The sequence below is a fragment of the Microplitis mediator genome, chromosome 1, assembly GCF_029852145.1.
Source record: "Microplitis mediator isolate UGA2020A chromosome 1, iyMicMedi2.1, whole genome shotgun sequence".
Taxonomy (NCBI): Eukaryota; Metazoa; Arthropoda; class Insecta; order Hymenoptera; family Braconidae; genus Microplitis; species Microplitis mediator.
Genome location: NC_079969.1, coordinates 25,832,591 through 25,855,161, shown reverse-complemented (window position 1 = coordinate 25,855,161; position 22,571 = coordinate 25,832,591). Strand labels below are relative to the sequence as shown.

General features: G+C 28.9%; 4 protein-coding genes across 10 annotated transcripts; 2 read left to right on the top strand and 2 right to left on the bottom strand.

The window, feature by feature from the left end:
* Positions 1 to 4: 4 nt before the first annotated feature.
* On the bottom strand, positions 5 to 11,006 carry LOC130667143 (exportin-1). Of its 5 annotated transcripts, XM_057468647.1 has the most exons (9): positions 10,347 to 10,487; positions 9,943 to 10,105; positions 9,265 to 9,490; positions 8,403 to 8,597; positions 5,787 to 7,538; positions 4,731 to 4,877; positions 4,137 to 4,638; positions 2,938 to 3,188; positions 5 to 2,856 (listed from the first exon to the last, which is right to left on the bottom strand). In XM_057468647.1, exons 3-9 carry the CDS (start codon positions 9,460 to 9,462, stop codon positions 2,710 to 2,712), a joined length of 3,192 nt encoding a protein of 1,063 aa, XP_057324630.1. In that variant the 5' UTR covers positions 9,463 to 9,490; positions 9,943 to 10,105; positions 10,347 to 10,487; the 3' UTR covers positions 5 to 2,709. The 5 variants fall into 5 exon arrangements, with proteins under 5 accessions (XP_057324630.1, XP_057324641.1, XP_057324636.1 ...); XM_057468658.1 differs by lacking the exons at positions 9,943 to 10,105; positions 10,347 to 10,487 and adding an exon at positions 10,868 to 11,006; XM_057468653.1 differs by lacking the exons at positions 9,943 to 10,105; positions 10,347 to 10,487 and adding an exon at positions 10,759 to 10,864.
* Positions 10,831 to 14,425, top strand: LOC130667201 (vesicle transport protein USE1). 2 transcript variants are annotated; one of them, XM_057468699.1, is made up of 8 exons: positions 10,831 to 10,937; positions 11,025 to 11,226; positions 11,566 to 11,718; positions 11,794 to 11,843; positions 12,744 to 12,982; positions 13,160 to 13,483; positions 14,180 to 14,236; positions 14,380 to 14,425. In XM_057468699.1, exons 3-7 carry the CDS (start codon positions 11,602 to 11,604, stop codon positions 14,218 to 14,220), a joined length of 771 nt encoding a protein of 256 aa, XP_057324682.1. In that variant the 5' UTR covers positions 10,831 to 10,937; positions 11,025 to 11,226; positions 11,566 to 11,601; the 3' UTR covers positions 14,221 to 14,236; positions 14,380 to 14,425. The 2 variants fall into 2 exon arrangements, with proteins under 2 accessions (XP_057324682.1, XP_057324678.1); XM_057468695.1 differs by lacking the exon at positions 14,380 to 14,425 and having other exon boundaries at positions 14,180 to 14,313.
* Positions 14,326 to 16,548, top strand: LOC130667207 (osteoclast-stimulating factor 1-like). The gene is made up of 5 exons (XM_057468704.1): positions 14,326 to 14,424; positions 14,689 to 14,735; positions 14,838 to 14,955; positions 15,025 to 15,236; positions 16,243 to 16,548. Exons 1-5 carry the CDS (start codon positions 14,367 to 14,369, stop codon positions 16,471 to 16,473), a joined length of 666 nt encoding a protein of 221 aa, XP_057324687.1. The 5' UTR covers positions 14,326 to 14,366; the 3' UTR covers positions 16,474 to 16,548.
* Positions 14,589 to 22,519, bottom strand: LOC130667169 (gamma-tubulin complex component 4-like). 2 transcript variants are annotated; one of them, XM_057468667.1, is made up of 8 exons: positions 22,216 to 22,519; positions 21,810 to 21,951; positions 20,539 to 20,738; positions 19,968 to 20,361; positions 18,221 to 18,688; positions 17,972 to 18,149; positions 16,588 to 17,055; positions 14,589 to 15,938 (listed from the first exon to the last, which is right to left on the bottom strand). In XM_057468667.1, exons 1-8 carry the CDS (start codon positions 22,282 to 22,284, stop codon positions 15,935 to 15,937), a joined length of 1,923 nt encoding a protein of 640 aa, XP_057324650.1. In that variant the 5' UTR covers positions 22,285 to 22,519; the 3' UTR covers positions 14,589 to 15,934. The 2 variants fall into 2 exon arrangements, with proteins under 2 accessions (XP_057324650.1, XP_057324644.1); XM_057468661.1 differs by lacking the exon at positions 14,589 to 15,938 and having other exon boundaries at positions 16,549 to 17,055; positions 22,216 to 22,518.
* Positions 22,520 to 22,571: the final 52 nt, after the last annotated feature.

Below are 22,571 nucleotides of genomic sequence, written 5' to 3'. Positions count from 1 at the left end.
GTTATTATTATTATTAATATTAATAGTTTTTCTTTAAGTCATTTATCATTTATCTTTATCATTTCATTAAATATTAATTATCATTTATATATTTTTTTAATTATTCAATCTGTCGTAATAATTACCGTTTACAAAACTACCGTGGCGTATTCGTTAAGCTTAAATAAACATCGCACAAATTAATTTTTTATTATCATCAATTAAAATGTTTTCTTAGTTTTCCTTATCATTCATTAGTAATTAAAATTTTTTTTATTCATCTCTGAATTCATTTATACTTCAGTCAGTGGACTATTGAACAAATTAATTTTTATTTTTATTTAAATACCGAACGTATTATTTTAGATATATATTTTATACAAATTATTTTTTTTTTAAAGTCATAAGACTAAAAAAAATTTTTTTTATAATTTAACACTTGAGAATATTTGTTTACAATTAAATCTTTAGGCGTATGTTTGATAATTTTATTATATTCTTCACAAATATATTGTCTTTATATATTTTGTTTTTATCCAGTAAATTAAAAATGGAAAATTTAATATGGATTTTTTTAATTACTTTTATTATTTTTATTTATTTTAATTAAATGTTTTTTCTATGTATAAATGAAATTAAAAGTTCAATCACACGCATCTTCATTCAATTAATATGCTAAATACCATTTTTTCATGAATGTTTATATTTACACAGATCGTTTGTAACTAGATAATATTATAATTGAATGTTTATAAAGCGAATACAGAATATTAAATGAGAACAAACGTACGGTAATTTATAAAAAAAAAAAAAGAGAAGAAAAAAAAATTAATAAAATCATGCGACTAAATTTAAAATTAAAAAACCAAACTTCAATTAATTAATTAATTAATTTGGAGACGCACACAAGCAATTAGCAATGGCCCCATTGAATCCCAAAAGTTACCAGCTACTAATTATAATAACAATTAAATGAACTATTTTATTTTGTTAATTAATTACCGTACAAAAAAAAAACGATAATTGGCCCTTTTATTTATTATTTTTAAATTAACAATCAAAATTGATCTTTTTATTAACTTTTGTTGAGGAAAAAAATAAAAAAAAAAATATAATGATACGTCTACACAAATAAATGCTCGTAAGAAGCAAAAAAAAAGTTATTAATTATAATTATAATTCCTTATACACACCAATGTCGATTTAAAAACCGTGTCAATATAATTTATGCAGAAGACGATAATAGTGCGGAGGCAAGCTCGAATTTCGGTGAATTTTAAATAATTTAATTGTTTATCAATTTTTTTTTTGGTACATACACACAATCAGGTCACAAAATTTTTAAATTCTTAATGATATATAATTATTTAACAAACATATATTTAATAATTTTAAAATCGACGGTTTAATTTTTCAATGCAAGACAATTTGCTGCGATATCACGATTTTTGAAATTCAAATATCAAATATATTATTTATTATTTAAATTATGTAACTGCAGTTTATTAATTAATAACTACTGATGCTAATTAAATCAATCAATACCGTGTAGGGATTGGGGTTTAATAGAAATGCAAGTGAGGAACGAAAAATAATAAATCAAATTAATTAATTCGAGTCAATATCAACGAAGTGAATAAAAAAAAAATAATAATAAATGACCATTTTTTATGTACCAAAAATTATTAACAATATCAGCTGCCGTATTAATTCATTTTGTATTAATTATTAAACTATTATCATTATTTTGTTTTGCAGTTTTTTTTTATCAATCGTCTAATAAAAATACTGAGGCTTTAAGCATTTGAATAATTGAGTGACAATTAGACTGTCAAAAAAGTACTGTTACATAAATCCTAATTCATTAGTCACTCAAAAGAAAGAAAATTAAATTAAAAAAGAAAAAATAACTATATTTTGAAATTAATTAATGAAATACAAACGTTGCATCACAGACGTCGTTGCTTCGTAATTATTAATTTATAAATTAATAATTAACGCAGCGTTAAATCTGATAATATAACAAATACCCACAATAGTTTTTAAATTCAGACACCACAATTTATTAACTATGCATTAATATATATATATTTTTTTTGTTTTTTTTTTTTCATTTTATTAAACTTGTTTACGAAGTACAAAATTATGTCACGTATTTTTATATTTAATTTTTTAAATTTTATGAAAAAATCAGTGGCAGTAAATCTTAATGCTACCTGGTGCTTTTAAATTATTTCCAGCATTTCTGTATTTATTCATTTATGTATTTTCTTTTTATCAATTAATAAACTACTGTAGACCTATTATTTAATTACGAAAACCGGTTTAAATTACGTGGAATTATTCGAAAAAATCAGGCACTCATTAACAAACAAAAATTATTTTTTTTCATTTTTTTTTTCATTTCATTATTAAATATATATATATATAATATGTATATATTTTTTTACCAGTAACAATCACGTCGGTTCGGGCTTACCTCCTTTAACAAGGATATTATGACACTCTAGCGTTAAAATTTACCGCGAGTATCTGCAACCATTATTCTTTTTTTTTTTTTTTTTTGTTTATTTTATAAATGAATTTAATAATTAAAATGATTTACGGTAAAGAATACAGATGATGATAATAATAATGTAAATGTATTGTTGTTGGTTATTAAATCTACGACAAAGTGTCTTTCGTTTTAGATGTGCAGGAGGAATTAATGAGGTATGGGGATGTAAAAATTCAGTCCTGCATCTCCTCTGGAATTTCATGAGGATTAATAATACCCGGTACAGCCATTTGTTGCCGCCTTTTTTCTTCTTGAGCGGTTCGTAATGCCGTCTCACGTTCTTCCAAATACAGATCAGAATCATCTTCACCAGTATATTCCTATTTTTATAAATTCATCATTAATATATATATATATTTTATTAATTATAGTAATAATAATTATTGTAAAAATAAACTTACTCTAATTTGTACAAGGAAATCTCTAAGATGTTCCTTGAATGCCGGTATGTCTTGATCCAAATTAAAAAGTCCTTGGACAGTTATTTTAATCTGATTATCTGTTAAATGTGGAAAGGCTGCTTTCAGTAAACTGGCAACAAATTCTTGTACATAAAGTCTGTTATCAGGTATTGGGCCAAGTGGTACAAGAATTCTTCCCAATTCAACTAATGTAAACATGTATGCCAAAATAGTTGCGTGCATTGTCAAACCTGTAATAAATAAATTATTAATACTAGTGGGTTTTATTTTTACAACTCTTTCAGTTGTTCCAAAGTTTTTCTTATATCTCCCTAAGCTCATTTCCCTTTTTATGATCCCTAAGCTCTTTTACCCTTTGATGCTTTACTGCATCATTACGATGATGCCCTACAACCACCTTGTGGTGGAAGTGTAGCGACATTAAAAAACCACAGAGAAAACCCATGCCAGGACAGTATGCAATAAATTATTATTTTCACGGAAAAAAATTGTGGTTCTTCTAACCATAATATTGTAGTAAAACATGTGTAGTAGCGAGTACTCCATATGTGCTAAAGGCTACTACATGAATAGTACTGATTTTACTACACGTGTGGTTGAGATTATTCCAAGTTGGAGTTGGCATTTCTTTACTCCAACTTGTAGTAACCTTAACTACAGCTGCTGTTGTAACAACTACAATTTTTTTTCCGTGTTTTGAATTTGTTAATGACTACTATAAACCGGTTAATTTTTTTGGTGACTCTCTAAATGCATTCAAGAAGTCAATTTCAGTGGAAATGGAAAATAGAGTGAAAACTGAGTCTAAAAATTAAACTGTATGACTATAGATGTTAATTTTTTTTATGATACTGAAGTTAACCGACGTCTAATTATTCTTAAATTTTTTTACAAACGATAAATTATAAAAAAAAATATTTAAAAATTTGCACCTGTAGCTTTTTAAATTTTTTACATGCGTATATTTTTAGTTTTTTTTTTGTAACTGATTTGTTGAATAAAAAATCCGAAAATTGGTAATTGTCTGCTAACTTCAGGATCATTTTTTTTATTCGCACTGAGAGAACGCGAATAAATTATGTAAAATTTTTTAAATTGCGGAAAGCGTTAAGTAAATTATTGCAATTAATTTAAGTGATGATGATAATGAAGGATTAAAAAATAAATATATTAATTACCAGCTGTATGTGAAGTGTCAGTGACAACACTAAATATATGTTGAAGAATTTCAGTAAAGTATGTCTGGTAAAAACTCTGTGCAGCTTGCTCATGTTGTTCGATATTTTGTAACAACTGATAAAGAATAGCCAAACCCGTGTCAGCAACATTTCTCATCGTGTGTTTGAATGCCCATATTATTGAGTCAAGTACGAGTTTAAATTGTGCCGGCGGTATTGATAAGAATGCCGGGAAACAGTGGACATTAACGGCCTGCAGCAAAAGGAAAAAGTTTGTTCTGTGCTCAGGAAACTCTTCAAAGTCTTTGTTTATCATCTCGAGTGTGCATTCAAACACAGCGTCAAATATTTTCGGCACTTCGCTGGTAATATGTCCCTCTAATTTGTTAACAATTGTGGCCATTGCACTCAGCACTTCGGATTCTCTCGCACACGGTACATTTGTCTTCTGATAATCCAACAGCACGGCGTCCAGCAGAGGCGGAATGAAATTTTCAAGAACCTGATAATAGAAGAAGTTAAAATTTATAATCTGTACTTAGAGTCATGTCCACATGTAATTTATTTAAATTAAATAAAAAAAAATTAAGTTACCATTTGGTGATCATTCGATCTGCTAATCCAATCGGAGATCAATTTTAATGTTTCTTTTTTGACAACTCTCATACTTTTAATCAAAGGTTGTTTTGTCACACCTTCACCATTTAAAGCTATCGCAGCACTTATATTTTCACTCATTACCTATAATTCAAATATTAAATAATTAATTATAATAAAATAATAGTACATTGCATGACAAGGAAAGAAATAAAACGATTTCAGGCCAGGGAGAAGTTAGCTGACATCACCCGCAGTATAAAATCGTGTTTCATCCCGAGTTACACACAATATTTTTTATAATTATTTGCATTGGAACTTAGAGTTTCATTGTCAGCAGCCAGTCAGAAACAAGTTAATTTAAGACCAATGGCGTCATCAACTATTAGCGTGAACGTAAATTGTCATTTGCAATTTATAATTAAGCAGAAACTATAAATACTATTTTTTATAAAACTTAATCACAGTCAGAACTGTCATTTACGTCAATAAAATTAATGGTCTGAAATTACTATGAAACAAATGACAAGTATCAGAGTTTAAATTGCGAATGCTTTCAATCAGCGGGCAGAGACATTATTTGTTTCTTCCAAGGGACGATACACGTTAGTTTCTGCCCGCTGACTGAAGGCATTTCGAATTTACGAGTTACCTAATATTTTTTTACCATACCTGCGCTAAAAGTTCAAATTCCTGCCCTGTTTAGAGGGAAGAAAGTCATTCTTTCCTTTTATAAGAAAACAAATGATGAAAATTAGCGCCTGCGTCATTCTTTCCACAAACAGAAGCAAAAATTTAAACTTTCAGATGCAAATCTGGTGAAAAACATTACACTCACCATGGAGGAAAATACGACGTCCCAATCTGCGTGTTTGCCGCCCTCACCTTCGGTTTTGGTGGGCATTTATACACGCGGATTCAAATGTCCTACTTTCCTCCCTAGGTATATAATATCCTAGTTCGCTGCATTAGACTGAAATTAGCTCGTTTCGACTGGCTGTAGAGACAATTAAACTAAAAGTTTCCATTCTGGTATCATGAAAATAAAATTACCTTGTATACATTTAACATGTCTAAGTATATTCTTCCTAACTGTATAACATACGGGTGTCCTAATGCTTTACACGCCCGTACATTAGTCTTGAGAATGCTACCAAGCTGCTTAACAGCTTCTGGATCCTTTAGGACATCAACATTTTTCGATGCCTGACTAATAATATCATCCCACACTCGATTTGGCAGCAGCATGTAACGTTCAATTCGTTCTTTCTGTCCAATATCATCAACCTGAGCACTAATCATATAACCAACAGCTTCATAAAATGTATGAACCTGTTGAGTTTGTAAATCACAAATGATGCTGCTTATTGTTGACAAAATTTCTTCAATAAATGGCATTGACTCGCCAACTTGAGTTGTTACAAAGTGTCTACGACATTTTAATGCTATTTTAATAAATGTATCACAAGCCATATCCTGTACACCGTCATGTGTTTCGTGCATAAATTCAAATAATTTATTGACAACAGTTTTCAAAAACTTCCAGTGGGCGCGTAAAAATCTCGGATACTGTCCGACAACATACATAATATTACTTGCAATAATTGCCTTGTTGTCTTTGCCTTTTTTCTGCTCACATAAACCCAGTAACTCTTTAATAACTGTTACCAAAAAACGTTTTTCATCTTCTTCGTGCATTGCACCAGAAATACTACCAATTGCCCAACAAAGTGTATTTAAATTTTTCCATGACCATTCACTTCCGTTAACTTGATTCTGTAATTTTTCAGTCATAACTTTTTCCGTATCTGCGTAATCTAAATGCGTTAAATAAACAAGTGTCTCACGCATATTTTTATATAAATTAATAGAATCAGTATCTTTCATAAATTCACGTACAACTTCACCATTTTCATTTTCAATTACCAATACTTCTTCCGGTTTAGCCATACGACTTATCATAATATAACGGACTTTAGTCAATACTGGACAATAAAATGCACGTCGAGGTGGTATCGCCATATTATTTTTCGGATTAATCATTGGCGGTGATGACATGAATGGATTTTCCCGGTATAAATCAGCGGCCAAACTGTTCCAGTACTCAAGACATATTTTAAATATTTCAACTTCTTCAACTTCGGATATCAACACAAGATAATGAAGTGCCTTCAGTAGGGTTTCATTCAATTCTTTTTTCTCAACCAATGCGCCGTGTTCTTTTAAAAATGTGCACAAAAATATTGCCAAGTTTTGGATAAAGTTTTGCTCATCGTCTTGACCGTAAGCATAAGCATCGCGGATGTTTGTCGTCGGATATAACATTTCTTCTAACTGCTGCATTGTATTTGTGAATAATAACACAAACATGTTGTCGTAATTAGCCACCGTAACAGCGGCTATTTCAATCAAACATTTAAGCGTAACATTACGAAATATCGGTACATTTAGAAATTTAAATATCAACGTTGTTATTAATTTTGTTTCAAATATATAACCAAGTGGTATCCAGTTTAAAAACCTCAGCAGTGTCTCGAGAGTTACCGCTACAAGTGGTACGTTGGGTGAATTGTCCATCACAAACTGACACAGGTGAAATATTTGTGAAAATTCACTGCACATTGTATCCTTAAGATGTTTTGCTTTTGTCTGTGTCAACTGTCCGCTTGAGAAATCGAACACTTCTTCTGATAATAGTTTAAGAATTGCCATGTTGTTTTGACATAAGCTTTCATTTGTTTTACTTGCACCAACTATATCACCGATGAAGGATTCCCAATTCTTTGGCCACTCACGTTTTAATATCTACAAGATTTATTTTTGTTTATTAATAATTTTATTATTTTTAATCATCAAATTTTTTTTAATCAAATTCATACTAAATTTTTTTTTCAATCTCATGATGCTTAAAATTTTTTTAAATCTACTCCGGTCACTATGGAAAAATTACAGTTCAAAATATCAAAAGTTCTTTTACTTAAAAAAATGTAAAAATTGAATTATTTCTGAAACACATGGAGAAAAAATTGTAGAAATTTTTATTACGCTGTCAGCCAAACTTGCAACAGAAAGTTGTCACCAAAAAATTATCATACTGGACTGTAATTATTACTGAGCCTCTAAAAATTTTTATCCTCTATTATAATTCATATTTTAGACAAATAATTTTTTATTACAATTTATCAATAAGTTTTGTGTATAAAATTTTTTTGTAGTGCAGAGTAATAATTTTTTGGCGACTCGACTTCCTGTTTCGAGTTTAGTCGACAGCATAATAAAAATTCATGTCTTTTTTCAGCTTTAATAGCAAACAGGTTTTCAACCTTCAAATTTTTTGGTAGAAACTGTAAAATTTTGTATCTACAATTGTAATTAGATTGAAAACTATAATGAAGTTTTTTAAAACTGTAATTTTTCCACTGCTCTTTTTTCCATCAACTTATTGAAATTAATTTTTTTTTCTATCAACATATCAATAAAATTAAAAAAAAAAAGTGTAATTAGTTGATAAAAAATCTTGAATTTTAATAATTTACTCGAGATTTATAAAAAAAAAAAAAATAAAGAATTATTTTTAGTGACTAATACGCCGAGTTAGACTTTATCATTTCTATAAGTAATTAAATAAATAAATAACAAAGTAATTAATGAACAAGTACAATAACTTACTTGTACAAGAATAATGTTAAGTTTATTAAGGTAAACTCGGGAATTTTCCATTGTTTCCGGATCACTACTGGTCTTAATAATCAATCCTACGATATACTTCTTTATGCCTTCGCACTGATTTCTCGGTAGCACTTTCCATCTTGTTTTAATGACTTGCTCCAAAATTTGTAATGCATAAAATTTTGTCTCTTGATTCTGTAAGAAAAAAATTTATGTTAATTGAATAAACCACAATAACAATTAAGTACTTAAAAATAATAATGATCTTGAAGTTAGGAGACAATTAACAATTTTCAGATTTTTTTTTTCAATAAATCAATTACGAAAAAACAAAAACTAAAAATATGCACATGCAGAAAATTAAAAAAGCTATAGGTGCAATTTTTTTAAATATTTTTTTTTTTTTGGAATTTATCATTTATAAAAAAATCAAAAAATTATTAGACGTCGGCTAACTTATGATCCTGAAGTATGAGTGTGAATGTAGCAGACATCAGACAAATTTAAAATTATAAATAAATAGAGTTAATAATTAAAAAAATGATATTTATAAAAAATGCACTTATTAATTTCAAAATTTTTTAAATGCGCATTTTTTAAAAATTTAATTTTATTAATTATTTACTCTATTTATTTATGATTTTAAATTTGTCTGTCTGCTACATTCACTCATTCCTGAAGTAGCAGACACAAAAACTTTCAGATTTTTTTTTCAACAAATCAATTGCATAAAAAAAAAAAAACTAAAAAATGCACATGTAGAAAATTAAAAAATCTACAAGTGCAATTTTTTTAAAAAGGATATTAGACATCGGATAACTTCATAATCACGGGTAACGAGTATCATAAAATAACAACAAACCTGGGAATACTCTAAAATAGTATCAACACGCGTCCAAGCATCAGGATGTTCCTTAAGTGTAGTGAGGACTTCCTGTGCTATTTTCTGTTGTTCACCAATTCCATTATACATACACACGACAATACTATCAAGAAGCGTTATGTCCAGCTTCTGATTAAAATCCAATAGTTTGGATGCTTGCTCAGCCAATGTTGCCATTTTTCACTCGTTTTCTTTTACACACAATCTGAGGAAACAAAAAAAAACAATAATAAATTAATAAACAATATGATAAATTAACCAAGCAACCAATAAATCATCATCACAATCAACCAAAAATAATTACAAGCACGCGTTCATTCATCCCCAAGCATCTCCAGCAAACCCTCGTGTCGATAAATAAATAAATAAAAATAATTGACTAATATAATAAAATATATAAATACCGTTATAAATAAAGTTATTAATGTAAAATAAAAAAAAAAAAACGTGGTTAAAAGGTCAACGAAGTTTTCTTGCTAAAACACACCTAACCTACATCTGACAATCACCAAAAGGTTATGTATGAAAAAATAACTTTTACAAATTTTCTCACTGCAAATTAAAATAATTAAAAATAGTAACAAATATAAGAGCGATAACTGAATTAATTGAATGTAAATAAATAATAATAAAATGTATTATATTAAAAAAACGTACAATAGACGTTAAATAAAATATCGCGCATTTTTAAAAGTCCGAAGCTTCGTTCGTGTTCATTCAATGTAGGTATGTACTATACAAAATTTTCGATTGCGTCGTTGCGCCGTATTCTATAAAACCCGTAGCCGTAGTAGTAAAGAGACTCCTCGGGTACAAATATCTGAGAAATAAAAAAAAAAAATGCCGATATCGTCACACTAAATAAATAAATTATTTTAAATCCACGTACATAAATTTATTTATTTAATTATTTATATATCAACATATAAATAAATAAGTAAATATTAATATAAACACAGACATGGACGTGGACAAACTTGAACGTACCTAGAAATGGATATGAATAAATGGACAATGTGATAAAAAAAAAAACTAAGAAGCAGCTAAAGTTGATACCTTACCGTAAAATTAATAATGTAATATATGTATATATATATAAAAGTAAACTTGTTCACACAATGTATAGTAATTATATTGTTGGCGGTAAAAAAAAAAACAACACACACGTTTCCTCGCACCAGCAGCAGCAGTCACAATATAATCTCCTGGATAAATCACAAGCACAAAAAGGGTCAAACATACAACCGACGATATTCCCGCGCGCGACCAACTTCGCTCTTCATTTCTCTGAGCAGTTTCACATATACTTTTACATATACCAAGTACACTAGCATAAGTAACCCGAGGTACACTACATACATCACACTAACGACACTACTAATACCAACATCTACATTTACATCTACACCAATACCACCCCAATACCTAGACCTGTACCTACACCATCTATTATTTTATCTTTCTTACTCATACATTCTATTACTTGCTCTGCACTCTACTCTTTTATTTTTTTATTATTATTATTTTTTTTTATTTTTATTTTAGTTTTGTTGCTGCTGTTGCTTTTGTTGAAACTCCCCACCTTTTTAGAGAATATCGCAACGACGACAAACTACCGACGACAACGACAACTACGTCATCTTCATACACTAGTTTGTTATTTTATATATTTTGTTTATTACTTTTGTATTGTTATTTTATTTTTGTTTATTCAAATTTTTATGACTGAAATTGTGTAGGAGTCGAAGGAGAAAATTGGAGTCTGAGTTTTAGTACTGGAGTTTTGTGTAAAAAAAAAAAAAAGTGATTTCTGTCCATGAAAAGACTGCAGAGTAACGATAATTTTGATTGGTTTAATTGTCTGCTAAAGACCAATGAAATTTTAAATCATTGAAATTTTTTTACGTCACGATGCGTCATATGACGTCACAGTAAACACGTGTAAGTCCATTTTGGTATTTAATTTTTGTATTATTGCTACTGTAATTATTATTATCAATAATAATAATAACAATAATAATAGTAAAAGAAATAATAATCTACTAATTGTTTGAAATATTTATTTTTTTATATTTTTATATTTTTATATTTTCTTGGTTACGTAAAATTTCAAACAACTGACTATTGTCTTTTCATAAAACATCTGTTTGTATTTTAATTATTATTATTATTATTAATGTAATAATAATTTCTTTGTAATTACAAATGAGAAATTAATAACTTTTATCTATTGATACTGATAACAGTAAATTTTTATACAATATATTGATTACTTTTTAGAAAAATATTAAATGAGGATTTTATAAATTTAAAAAAATGACGCAACAAAATTCAATACGAATGTCAAGATCGGAAATAAATGTTAGAAGATTACTTGGACGTTGTGAATTATTGGCTAAGGAAGATAGTCATCAAGATTGGAGATTGGAGAAGGTACAGTTGCGATTACTATCAATAGTCTAATGTTTTATTTTATTTTATTTTTAAATGAATGTTATCGTTTTCCAGTACATTAACGCGCTGGATGATGCTATCAAGAAATTACAAACATTACCAGAGTAAGTTATTAGTTAATCAATACTGAAAATTACGTATTGAATAAATTTAATAATAATTATTTTTATTTTAAGTGTCATCTAGTTATGATGGGATGAGTGTAAAGTAGCAGACACGATACAATTTATAAATTTTAAATAATGAAATTTAAAAAAGAGCGCGTACGGATTTTTATTCGTAGATTTCATAGAAATCTAACTATTGCATTTGTCTTTATGACGAAATTTTCGAAAAATTTTGCTACCTACGGACTTAGCTTGACGAGCTGATCGTTTAAAAGTTTATATATATATATATAGGATATGTATTTATATATTTAAAGGATAGAACGAGGCTTATCACGACGATAGCATCCATAATTTTTAACGGATCTTACTGAAACTCTACATACATTTTCTGTAGACGATTTTCGAGATCAAATTCAAAAATAAGCAAAATCGGTCAATCAGTTCAGAAGTTACAGTATTTAAAAATTTTCAAAATGTCAAAAACTCATATTTTTACTGATTCTTTCTTCAAAAACTTTCGAATATGACAACTTATCAAATTTCTATAAAATGCATCTCAAAACTTTAAATAAGCTTTAATTTTCATGCCTACATATATGCCTAGACCAAAGAAATTACTTATCTTACCACTCATTAAATGAAATTTTGCTATTGCATTCGTTTCTGATAATGTTTAAAAAAACTTCTATGGCTTTTCCAATGCCTCCGATTGTGGCTATACTTTTTTACATATATAAATGTATCACGAAATCTACTTCCATTTCGGCTACCGAATAGCCCTTTTTAATTTTTATTTCAGATTTTATTTATTAATTCAAAAATTTTAAAAAATTCCTTGTCAGTTACATTCACACTCATTATGATGAGCGTATTTTTATTTGTTTTGTATTACAGCAAACCCAGTGGGGACAAAATGATGGACTATACAAAAAGAATAGATTTTTTAAAGGGAGTTATCGATGCCGCTAAATTTAGTAATCCGATAGAACGTGTTGCAGCAGCGCAAATGTTGCCTAGATCATCATCTGTACTTGTAGATTCAACTGGACCCAATATTGTTGCGCAAATTCATCAAAAAACTTCTGCTAAATATAATAAAGAATTACGATCTGAATTATTTAACACTGATTCTGGTAATGGTTTTACTAAAAATCAAATATTAATATTTGAAAATTTTAAATGACATAAATTTTGCTGTTGCTAATTGCCCATCAATCGTATGAATGATAAATATTTACTCGTCCTATCATCGGACAATTAATTTATTTTAGAAATAAATACATTTTTTTTTAACCCTTATAAATTTGTAGATGATGTTGGTGTAAGACATCGTCTTTCAAGTGCATCACCAACTCAAGATGAAGATCTAGATGCTTTAATAAAATACAATCGTAATATGCAAGAAAAAATAGCCGAAAATATGTTACTGATGACAAGCAATATGAAAGAACATGCGTTAACAGCAAATGCAATTATAAAAAAAGATATGAGTTCTCTTGAAAAATCTGACAAATTAACGGAAATAAATGCCGTTAAATTAAACAAAGAGTCATTGAAACTTGAAGAACATACTAAATCTAAATGGAGATGCTTGGTTTGGGTAATGATTGCATTTGTCCTCGCAGTATTTTTCAGTAAGTCTTCAATTACTCGGCAATTACTTTAAGGCTATCAGACAATGCCCGCTACTTTTTAAAAATATCCAGTGACTTTCAAATGTCATAACCGTATTCGAATTTTATTAATTAATTGAAAAAAAATTTAAAACCTTAATTGAAAAAAGGACAATTTCACTGCGATTTAGAATTTTAAAAAATCACTTAGGAATTGAACGAAATTTTTTGAATAAATTTTAGCCTACGAAATTTGAAAATTCGAATTATAAAATTGACATCGATCCGGAGTTTTAATGTTCAAATAAACTCTCCTTTGGAGTAAATTTCAACACGAGGGTATAAAATAAATAAAAAATCATCCACTCCGGATTTAATCCGCGTTTACTCTGAAAATTTTACAGAGTACAAAATTTTTAAATTTAAATTACAAAATTGATATGTTGATTTTACTGAAATTTATTTTCCAAATTTCGTTCTTTCCCAATTGATATCAACTGTAATTTTTTTTAAAATCTATATCTCAGCGAAATTGTCCTTTTTTCAATTAATGCTTTAATTTTTATTTAATTAATTGACAAAGTTTTGATACGCTTATGACAGTTGAGTCATTGGAAATTTTTTAAAAGTGTGGGAGGGGGGCACTGTCTAAAAATGGCCTTAATTATTTGAATCAATTACTTAACTAATTATTAAAAAATAAATTTTTATTTACAGACATGGTTTTATTTATGAAAGTTGCTAAAAAGAAAATTTAAATCACTGTTCAAAATGGTACTAATGTTGTTTTTATAAATAAAATTTATTTTATATTTTATAAATTTATATTCATTAAAAAATTTTTATTGTAATTATTTATTATTATTTTTATATTTATATTTATCCATAATTATCAAAATAAAAAATGGCGTCCGAAGTTAAACCAACTGTCAAACAACCACCGAAACCAATTTGGAGGCCTGGTAAATCCTCCTGTCAATAATAATAATAATTATTATTTTTTAAAATTATTTATTTAATTACTCAAATTATTATTAAATAATAAAATTAATTATTATTTGTGTGTTGCACGATATTATATTTTTTTTTCTAACCTCTATACCTAAATATTTATTTGTTTACTCAATTAATTAATTAATTTATTTATTAAATAAATAAACTTTTGTTTTTAACGATTGCAATTTTTAAAAATTAATTGTTTTTTTAATTAAAATTAATATTTTAAGGGAAAGTGAAGGTAGTGAGGGCTTTGTATAACTACACAGCTCAGCATGTAAGAAGTATTGCTTTATATTACATACTTTTAATTGTTTAATTACTGTTATCAATTGGGTAAACATGACCAATCAATTAACTGCATATTGATTTTATTCAGGCTGATGAATTGTCATTCGAAGAAGGAGAAATACTTTATGTTTATGACCGAGACACTGATGCTAACTGGTGGAAAGCTAAATGTGGTGATAAAGATGGACTTATCCCCTCTAATTATGGTACTAATATTGTTGTTAATTGTTTCCTGACGTTTATCAATATCGGTAATTGTATTTTTGATGCTTTAGTTGAAGAACAGACGGAGGAAGTTGAATTACCCTTACATGAAGCTGCCAGAAGGGGCAATTTATCATTTCTTCAAGAGTGCCTGAGACAAGGGGTGTCGGGGACTGGATTAGATTCTGCGGGTAATACTCCTCTGTACTGGGCAGCGAGAGCTGGACATGTTGAATGTATTAAAGAGTTATTGAGTCAACCTAGTCCTGCTATTAATGCTCAAGTAATTGTTTTATTTTATTGGTAATTCAAATAAATTATCACCCGGGTAAAAAAAATTATACATGAAAAATGGCCCAATGTAATGGTCCAATTACATATAATTATTCATGTTTACAGTTTAAAATATTCAGGGATTAAAAAGAAATTAAAGGGACTGCCTTTTTGAATGCATGTATTTTATAGCAAATTTTTAAATTCAGACTTTCAAATTCAATACATTTCTTATAATTATATGTAATTACATATGGATTATATGTAATTAGATATGTATGGCATATAATTATATATATTTATTTATTTAACGCCAATCGGCAATGTACATGAACAATTAATATAAAGAATGAAAGGAAAGTAACAGGCGAAATAATTAAACAGGTATACGCTCTAAGCGATGGATTGTAATATAGATATATAAATAATGATGACAAGAGATTGCCCATAGAGGGGTTCGTGGTTAGTCGTTGTAGTCCAGTACCAGCTTTTTGACAGACGTTCAAAAGGATGGGTAGGGACAGCCGAAGAAGTTCACATCCGAGCAGATAGCATCGACTGAATTGGATATTCTGTTGATAGGACCAAAACGGACATAGTTTTTGGAGGATTTTATAGTATTTAGCAGCCGGCTAGGTCGTAGGCCCGTTTTAGGACAGATTAATTCAAAGCATTCAAGTATTTCTGGTGAGTCAATGTACCCATTGATTACCTTACAGAAGAACGAAATGTCGTTAACTTGTCTTAATTTTGCTAAATAATTGATTTGAAGCTAATCATGTACTGCGTTAGTGTCCAAGTCATGGCCTTTCTGTATATAATATGGACATATCCATATATAATTTTTTTTACCCGGGCAGTGATCAAGTTATTGATCAGCTAGAAGTTAATTTCCTTTATTGATTTTTTTAGTGAATGACTAGCGTTCATTGAGTTATTAACTATAAGATAAATTAATTAAAAAAAATGTTGCTAATTTTGATGATTGTCTTTGAAAAAATTTTATATATTTATAGAATAAAATTGGAGATTCCCCACTACATATTGCGGCGAGTCGTGGTCATGAAGAAGTAGTTGATATATTATTAAACTACGGCGCTGATGCAACGTTAAGAAATAATGATAAATTATTAGCTGAAGACTTGGCGAATAAAACGTCTATTAAAAATGCAATACAGATGAGCAAACAAGATCATGATAGAGACTATGGGTATGGTGCTGATGATTACAATGATGACAGTGATTGATAAAAAGTATAAATGTATGATTAAGTTAAGCTAATGCTCAATAAAAATCAAAATTAAAAGTAACGATATTATAAATTTATAAAAAATAATATTATAATATTTTATTTTATTTACATTTGCATACTGAACCAACGGTTGAAGTCGAGACGCAGTAGCAATTGCGCTAAATGTACACCACTCGGCTGAGCGCGTACTTTGTTTAGTGTTTTTATCAGGACGTCCATTATCGTCATCAATGTGTCTGTTAACGCTTTTAATTCTTCCTTTTCTGTGCTCAAGAGTTTATTAACTTCCCATATGGATACTTGCAGGATAAAGTCGTCGCAAAGACGTAGCAGTAAACGGAGTAAATTATTTACTGTATTTTTTTGCTTCTCATTGCTGCTTGCTAAAAATGTTTGGGATAATACGTTGGCTAAAAAAACTGAGTGGGCTGTTTGAACGTCTTCAAAATTTTCTGTATTCTTCATACGATTTTCCATTATTGTGTTCTGGCTTTCGAGTACGTCGACTTGTAAATAATATTGGAGATTGTCAAGAATAAATATTAAGTTATTCCTCAGTTGCAATACTCCGATATCACTAATAATTAAATAAATATATTTAAATATTTAATAATAGTATATTATGTGACGAGGGATGAAACAAAACGATTTCAGACCAGGGTGGAGTTGGCTGACATCACCCGCAGTTTGAAATCGTGTTTCATCCTGAGTTACACACAATATTTTTCATGTTTACCTGCATTGGAACTTAAAGTTTCAGTATCAGCAGCCAGACATAAACAAGTTAATTTAAGACCAACTATTAGCGTAAGCGTAAATTGTAATTTGTAATTTATAATTAAGCAGAAACTATAAATACTATTTATTATTCACACTAATTTTTATAAAAGTTAATCGCAGTCAGAACTGTCATTTACGTAAATAAAATTAATGGTCTGAAATTACTATTAAGGGACGATTCCAAGGGACGATAAACGTTTGTTTCTGCCCGCTGACTGAAGGCATTCGGAATTTACGCGTTTCCTAATATTTTTTCACTATACCTGCGCCGAAAGTTTAAATTCCTGCCTTGTTTAGAGGGAAGAAAGTCGTCCTTTCCTTTTATAAGAAAACAAATGATGAAAATTAGCGCCTGCGTCATTCTTTCCACAAACAGAAGCAAAAATTTAAACTTTCAGGTGCGAATATGGTGAAAAATAGCATGCACACCACAGAGGAAAATACGACGTCCCAATCTGCGTGTTTGCCGCCCTCACCTTCGGTTTCGGTGGGCAATTATACGCGTGTTAGAATGTCCTACTTTCCTCCCTAGGTGTGTAATTTCTTAGATCGCTGTATAAGACTGAAATTAGCTCGTTTCGACTCCCTATCCAAAAGTTCCTATAGAAATCACTCGAATGGTAACTTTTGGATAGGGCTGGCTGTAGACACACTGAAACTCAAAGTTTCGACCCTGGTATCATGAAAATATAATTTAAATTTAAATTACTCACATATTTTTTGAACACGTATGTTCAGTCCATAAATTCCAAAGGTTTATTTGAGTTTTTTTAACTCGTAAAAGAAACCGGAAGATTGTATTGTAATCATTTAATGCTTTTGGACTAAATAATAATTGTAGTGGCCATGACACACGGTATTGCAAAACAATCATTCCCCATCCTTGTTTATCTATTAAATGAATGTAATAAATTAATTAATATAAATAATATATACGCAATCAATGAAATTATTCAAATTACCAGTAGGATCTTGAGTTTTTTCATGGCTCCTAGAATCTAAAGAACTTGAATCTTCGGTCGAAGTCTCGGGCATTGGTACAGAAAATATAAAATCATCAACAGCACCTTCATCATTCAGCATTATTTTTCTTACCGCCATACGAAATGCGAGATTTAAATCTCTAGATGTATGATTCGTCGGAGGCTTACTGAGTATATGAGACGTTAATTTAATAAAGTCGAGGAATAAATCACCCCTGCCAATGAGGTAGAAATCCTTTATGTATTTCAACTGCTGCAGCAGCTGTGCGTCTTCAACGACAATGTGCCACAAAAGTTTGGTAACACATTTTTTTAACTCATCAATCGTATTTTCAAATTCGATTATATTGAAAACTGCTTTCATTTGCAAGTTTTGTAATTTTCTGAAGTACTCATGCTCCTTCTCACCCCAAACTGTCGACTCGGTTTTATCCGTTACAAAAAAATCTAAAATGGAAACACTTTGATCAGTAATTAGAAAACTTTTTTTTATAATACAAAAATCAGACATTGGTTGTCGGTTATAAACTTCGTTCTCTGTCTTTAGCTTCCGGTATCGATACTAATAGCGAGCCAAGTAATTTTTATCACTGGAATTACGAAACCAGTAAATTTAAATAGATAATTTTGGATCTGTGGAATCATCACCAAAACTGCGCCAAACTAAAATGCTCAGAACTTATAAGCAAAATCAAAACAAAACGTCTCCTTTCTGGGTAATCCTCGTAACTGCAAAATTATAACTTTTTCAGAAATCGGTCAAAACATTTATTCTGTTGCACGTACGTTAATAGAAATATTAAAATAAAGCGATCATAAAGCACCCTCAACGCTTTCGCACTTGAGGTGTGCAATTCAAAAGTCTCTCGAACATTCTGTTATAATTATTAAAATTTGAAGCTTTTTTTACATATAGCAGCACTAAAGAACGTTTTTCACTCATAATTTTAATTGTAAAAAAAAAGTAGTTGCGAGGTTTACCCAGAAAGGGGACGAAAAACTGGAAAACTAAAAACAGTTACGGTACCTCGCGTAAAAAAATTTCGTTCCAAAAATGTTTGACATGTGGAACTTCTATACTTGAGACAGATTAGAACCTTAAGTGGACCTTTTTTTTGAACTTTTGTAATTTTGATGGTAAAAAAAAAGATTCTTATGGGACTTTTCGTTTCTAATGATAACTTTTTTGGAGCGAGGGTAAATTGTAGTAAAAACACATTCAGAAATGGGTTGTAAGAACTTTCTCTTTTTAATTCGAGTTTCGCTCATATAAGATCCTAGATAAACTTTTTTTTTACCATCAAAATTACAAAAGTTCAAAAGAAGTTCCACTCAAAATTGTAATCTGTCTCAAGTTTAGAAGTTCCACAAGTGAACATTTTTGGACCGAACTTTCAAACTTCCCGCTATGAAAATTGGAAACTTTCAAAAAAAGGGAAGTTATTGGCTTCAGTCCAATTTTCGAAAATCGAGTTTTCATCAGATCTCGATGTGTTAAATTCAATTCTTAGGAAGCTATTCTGATTATTCCGGATGGACATTCACTCGCGCGTGTGTGTTTGTTTCAAATTTTTATACACGGGAAGCCATGGTGTCACTCAGTGTGTAAGTTTATGGAGAGAGTGAGTGGTCCAGGGTTAAGCACCCAAATTCGTGTAAATTGTCAGTGGATTTTCTGATGATTATTAATAAGATAATTAATTTATTAATAATAAAAAATGATAACCTTTTCCTCCACGTGGATCATTACCAAAAATAATAATTGTTTGGCCGATCGACAATATTTTAGCAGCTAGAGTAAATGTTATATAAGAAGGCAGCATGTTGACAGCAATATCATAATTCCACATGTCATTATGATTTTTATTATCACCAGAATTGTCTTTGTTGTCAGCAAACAATAAACTTTCTTGGGCCGTTTCTTTTTTTTGGATAAAAAATTCTTTGTAAGTATCCTCCAAGTGTCCATACAACAGCCAGCTCGTTAGTTGTTTATAAAAAATAATATGAACTGACTGCAACATTTTTTGTAACGCGAGTTTAACTTCAATTATGTCCGTGCTCATTAATTCGTAGACACATTGCAGTAATGAGCATCCATGGATTCTTTGTGTCTTGATCTGAAAAAATTAAATTAATTATTTTATTTGAATTTTTGACAGCAGTCTGATATCACGTGTCGGTACCGCATTTTATAACTCAATAAATGTTACCAGGATTCAAAATAATTATTAAATTTTATAGTGATTAATCAATTAACAAATTAGTATGCAATTAATGATAAAATAAATAATTACCTTACGAATCATACTATTGAGAATATTAAATAAAAACTGATAATTTTCAACTTTAGATAGAATAGCGGTGGCTGGAGTATGAGCATTTTTTAAAATCATTTTTTCCAACTCAACAATTTCATCTCTAAATGGCGCCAATGCTTGATCCATACCATTACAAAGTGCTTGCAAATATAATCCTCTATTTAATGGATCTTGTTCTATAAAAATTCATCAATTACTTTACATATTTACTCTCCCTAATTAAAAAGTTGATTACGTTACTAAATTTCTAGCGACACTTTTAAATTTATTCGCCGAAACACCAAAAATGTCAATCTCAAATGAAAATTCGTTGACTAACTTTGATGTTCTGTACAACGGAGCTCGTGTGGAGTAGCGTGTTTTATATTAGTATATTAATTAAAACTCGGTTTGAAAAACTGGCTCTAATACTTTTTTATTTTTATTGAAAATTCAGAAAGATTAAAAAGCATTGAAATTTTTTTAAAATTCCCTCTGATCACTTCTTAATCAGGACTGTTATCTATTCTATATTATTAAGAGAATAAGGAAGATTTTGTTCCCGCCATATCTATATGATAGAATTAGTTAATGTTATTGAAATTGGTATCATTAGATAGGTCTTGACTTGAATTTGTATCTTTTCATACTTTAAACTTCTTTCAATTGCCAAGTATTGAGATAAACAGATTTATCTACATCATTCGAATCACATTTAAATTACGCGAGAAAAAAGACGATCGTATTTATTTTCTTTAAATGAATTAATACTTTAATTATTCTGTCACTAAATATGACTGAATGTCACTGAATATATAGCTATATTATTTATATCGCGTTACTTATTTCAAAATGACAGATTTTTCTACTCCCTTTTGGTTTTAGGAAGCTTCTCAAAGCCGAAAAAGTGTGCATAGAAAAAAAAAGGATTCATTGACACAAAAAATCTTTACTCGCCTAAAGAAAATTTTTACTTACCCCAAGAAATTTTTTGCATTGTGAATTGAAAACAAAAATTTATTTAGAACTAGAAAAAATTAATTGGTGCAAGGAATTATTTCTTGACCAAAAAAATCTTTTCTTGCCCCAAGACAATTTTTGTATTTAATTGATAATGCATCAAGTTTCTTGGTGCAAATTAAAATTTTTTGCGGCAAGAAATTCTTTTTTTCTGCGTATTTTATAAATTTAGTGGTGATGTTTAGGCAGTCACATAGTGACTGCAGGTTGCTCGTATTAATTAATTAAAGAATGTATTTTATGTATACCGTTTGCATTTTCTAGATCAGCATGTGATGTTGAGTATGTTTTTATAAATTTTCTTATATTATTACAATCATTAGCTATTTTTAATATTTGTTTTATCAGCCCTCTTTCGCCAGGATGAAAATATTTATCAAGTATTATAATCTGTAAAGAAAAAATATGAAATTATGATAGTAAAGTTAGCGGTCATCTGACAGTCTTTAAAATTTTTGAATAATAAATTGAAATGTTTATAAAATAAAAATAAAAAAATCCATGTTTCGACAATTCAAAATTCAGTACATGCGTTTTTTAAAATTTTATTATTTTAATTTCTTTATTTTTTTATACGGAATTTAAAAATTGTCGTATGTCTGTCACATTTACACTCATTATGAAATTTAATTAATTAAAAAAAAATATACTCACATCATTTTCAACAATTTCTTCTAAACTTGTAGGACAACCCCACAACGCTAATAATAATTCATGTAACATTTTTATTTATATTTTATAAATATATAAAACAAAATAAACAGTAATAAATATAAGTCTAGTATTTATTATAAATTTTATATAAATCCTTAATTTATTTTTTCATTAACTCCCTCATTTTTTATGATTTTAAAACTGACAGGGAATCAACAGTTTTTGTACTTTTTTTTAACTCAATTAAAATTATGCACATGTAGAAAATTTAAAAAACTATAAGTGCAATATTTCAAATATTTTTTTTTTAATAATTTATTGTTTTGCAAAAAAATTAAAAAATTATTAAACGTCAG

Bases quoted from the DNA above. Each gene is read 5' to 3' on its own strand.
- LOC130667143 (XM_057468658.1), bottom strand. From the start codon at position 9,462: ATGGCAACATTGGCTGAGCAAGCATCCAAACTATTGGATTTTAATCAG. The intron at 8,598-9,264 runs GTTTGTTGTTAT...TTTTTCTTACAG, and splicing joins CTATTTTAGAGTATTCCCAG to AATCAAGAGACAAAATTTTA. The intron at 3,189-4,136 runs GTAATTAATATA...TATTTATTACAG, and splicing joins TGACACTTCACATACAGCTG to GTTTGACAATGCACGCAACT.
- LOC130667201 (XM_057468699.1), top strand. From the start codon at position 11,602: ATGACGCAACAAAATTCAATACGAATGTCAAGATCGGAAATAAATGTT. The intron at 11,719-11,793 runs GTACAGTTGCGA...ATCGTTTTCCAG, and splicing joins AAGATTGGAGATTGGAGAAG to TACATTAACGCGCTGGATGA. The intron at 13,484-14,179 runs GTAAGTCTTCAA...TTTTATTTACAG, and splicing joins TGTCCTCGCAGTATTTTTCA to ACATGGTTTTATTTATGAAA.
- LOC130667207 (XM_057468704.1), top strand. From the start codon at position 14,367: ATGGCGTCCGAAGTTAAACCAACTGTCAAACAACCACCGAAACCAATT. The intron at 14,736-14,837 runs GTAAGAAGTATT...GATTTTATTCAG, and splicing joins ATAACTACACAGCTCAGCAT to GCTGATGAATTGTCATTCGA. The intron at 15,237-16,242 runs GTAATTGTTTTA...ATATATTTATAG, and splicing joins GTCCTGCTATTAATGCTCAA to AATAAAATTGGAGATTCCCC.
- LOC130667169 (XM_057468667.1), bottom strand. From the start codon at position 22,284: ATGTTACATGAATTATTATTAGCGTTGTGGGGTTGTCCTACAAGTTTA. The intron at 20,739-21,809 runs GTATACATAAAA...GAATTTTTATAG, and splicing joins TGATCTAGAAAATGCAAACG to AACAAGATCCATTAAATAGA. The intron at 20,362-20,538 runs GTAATTATTTAT...TAATTTTTTCAG, and splicing joins TCAATAGTATGATTCGTAAG to ATCAAGACACAAAGAATCCA.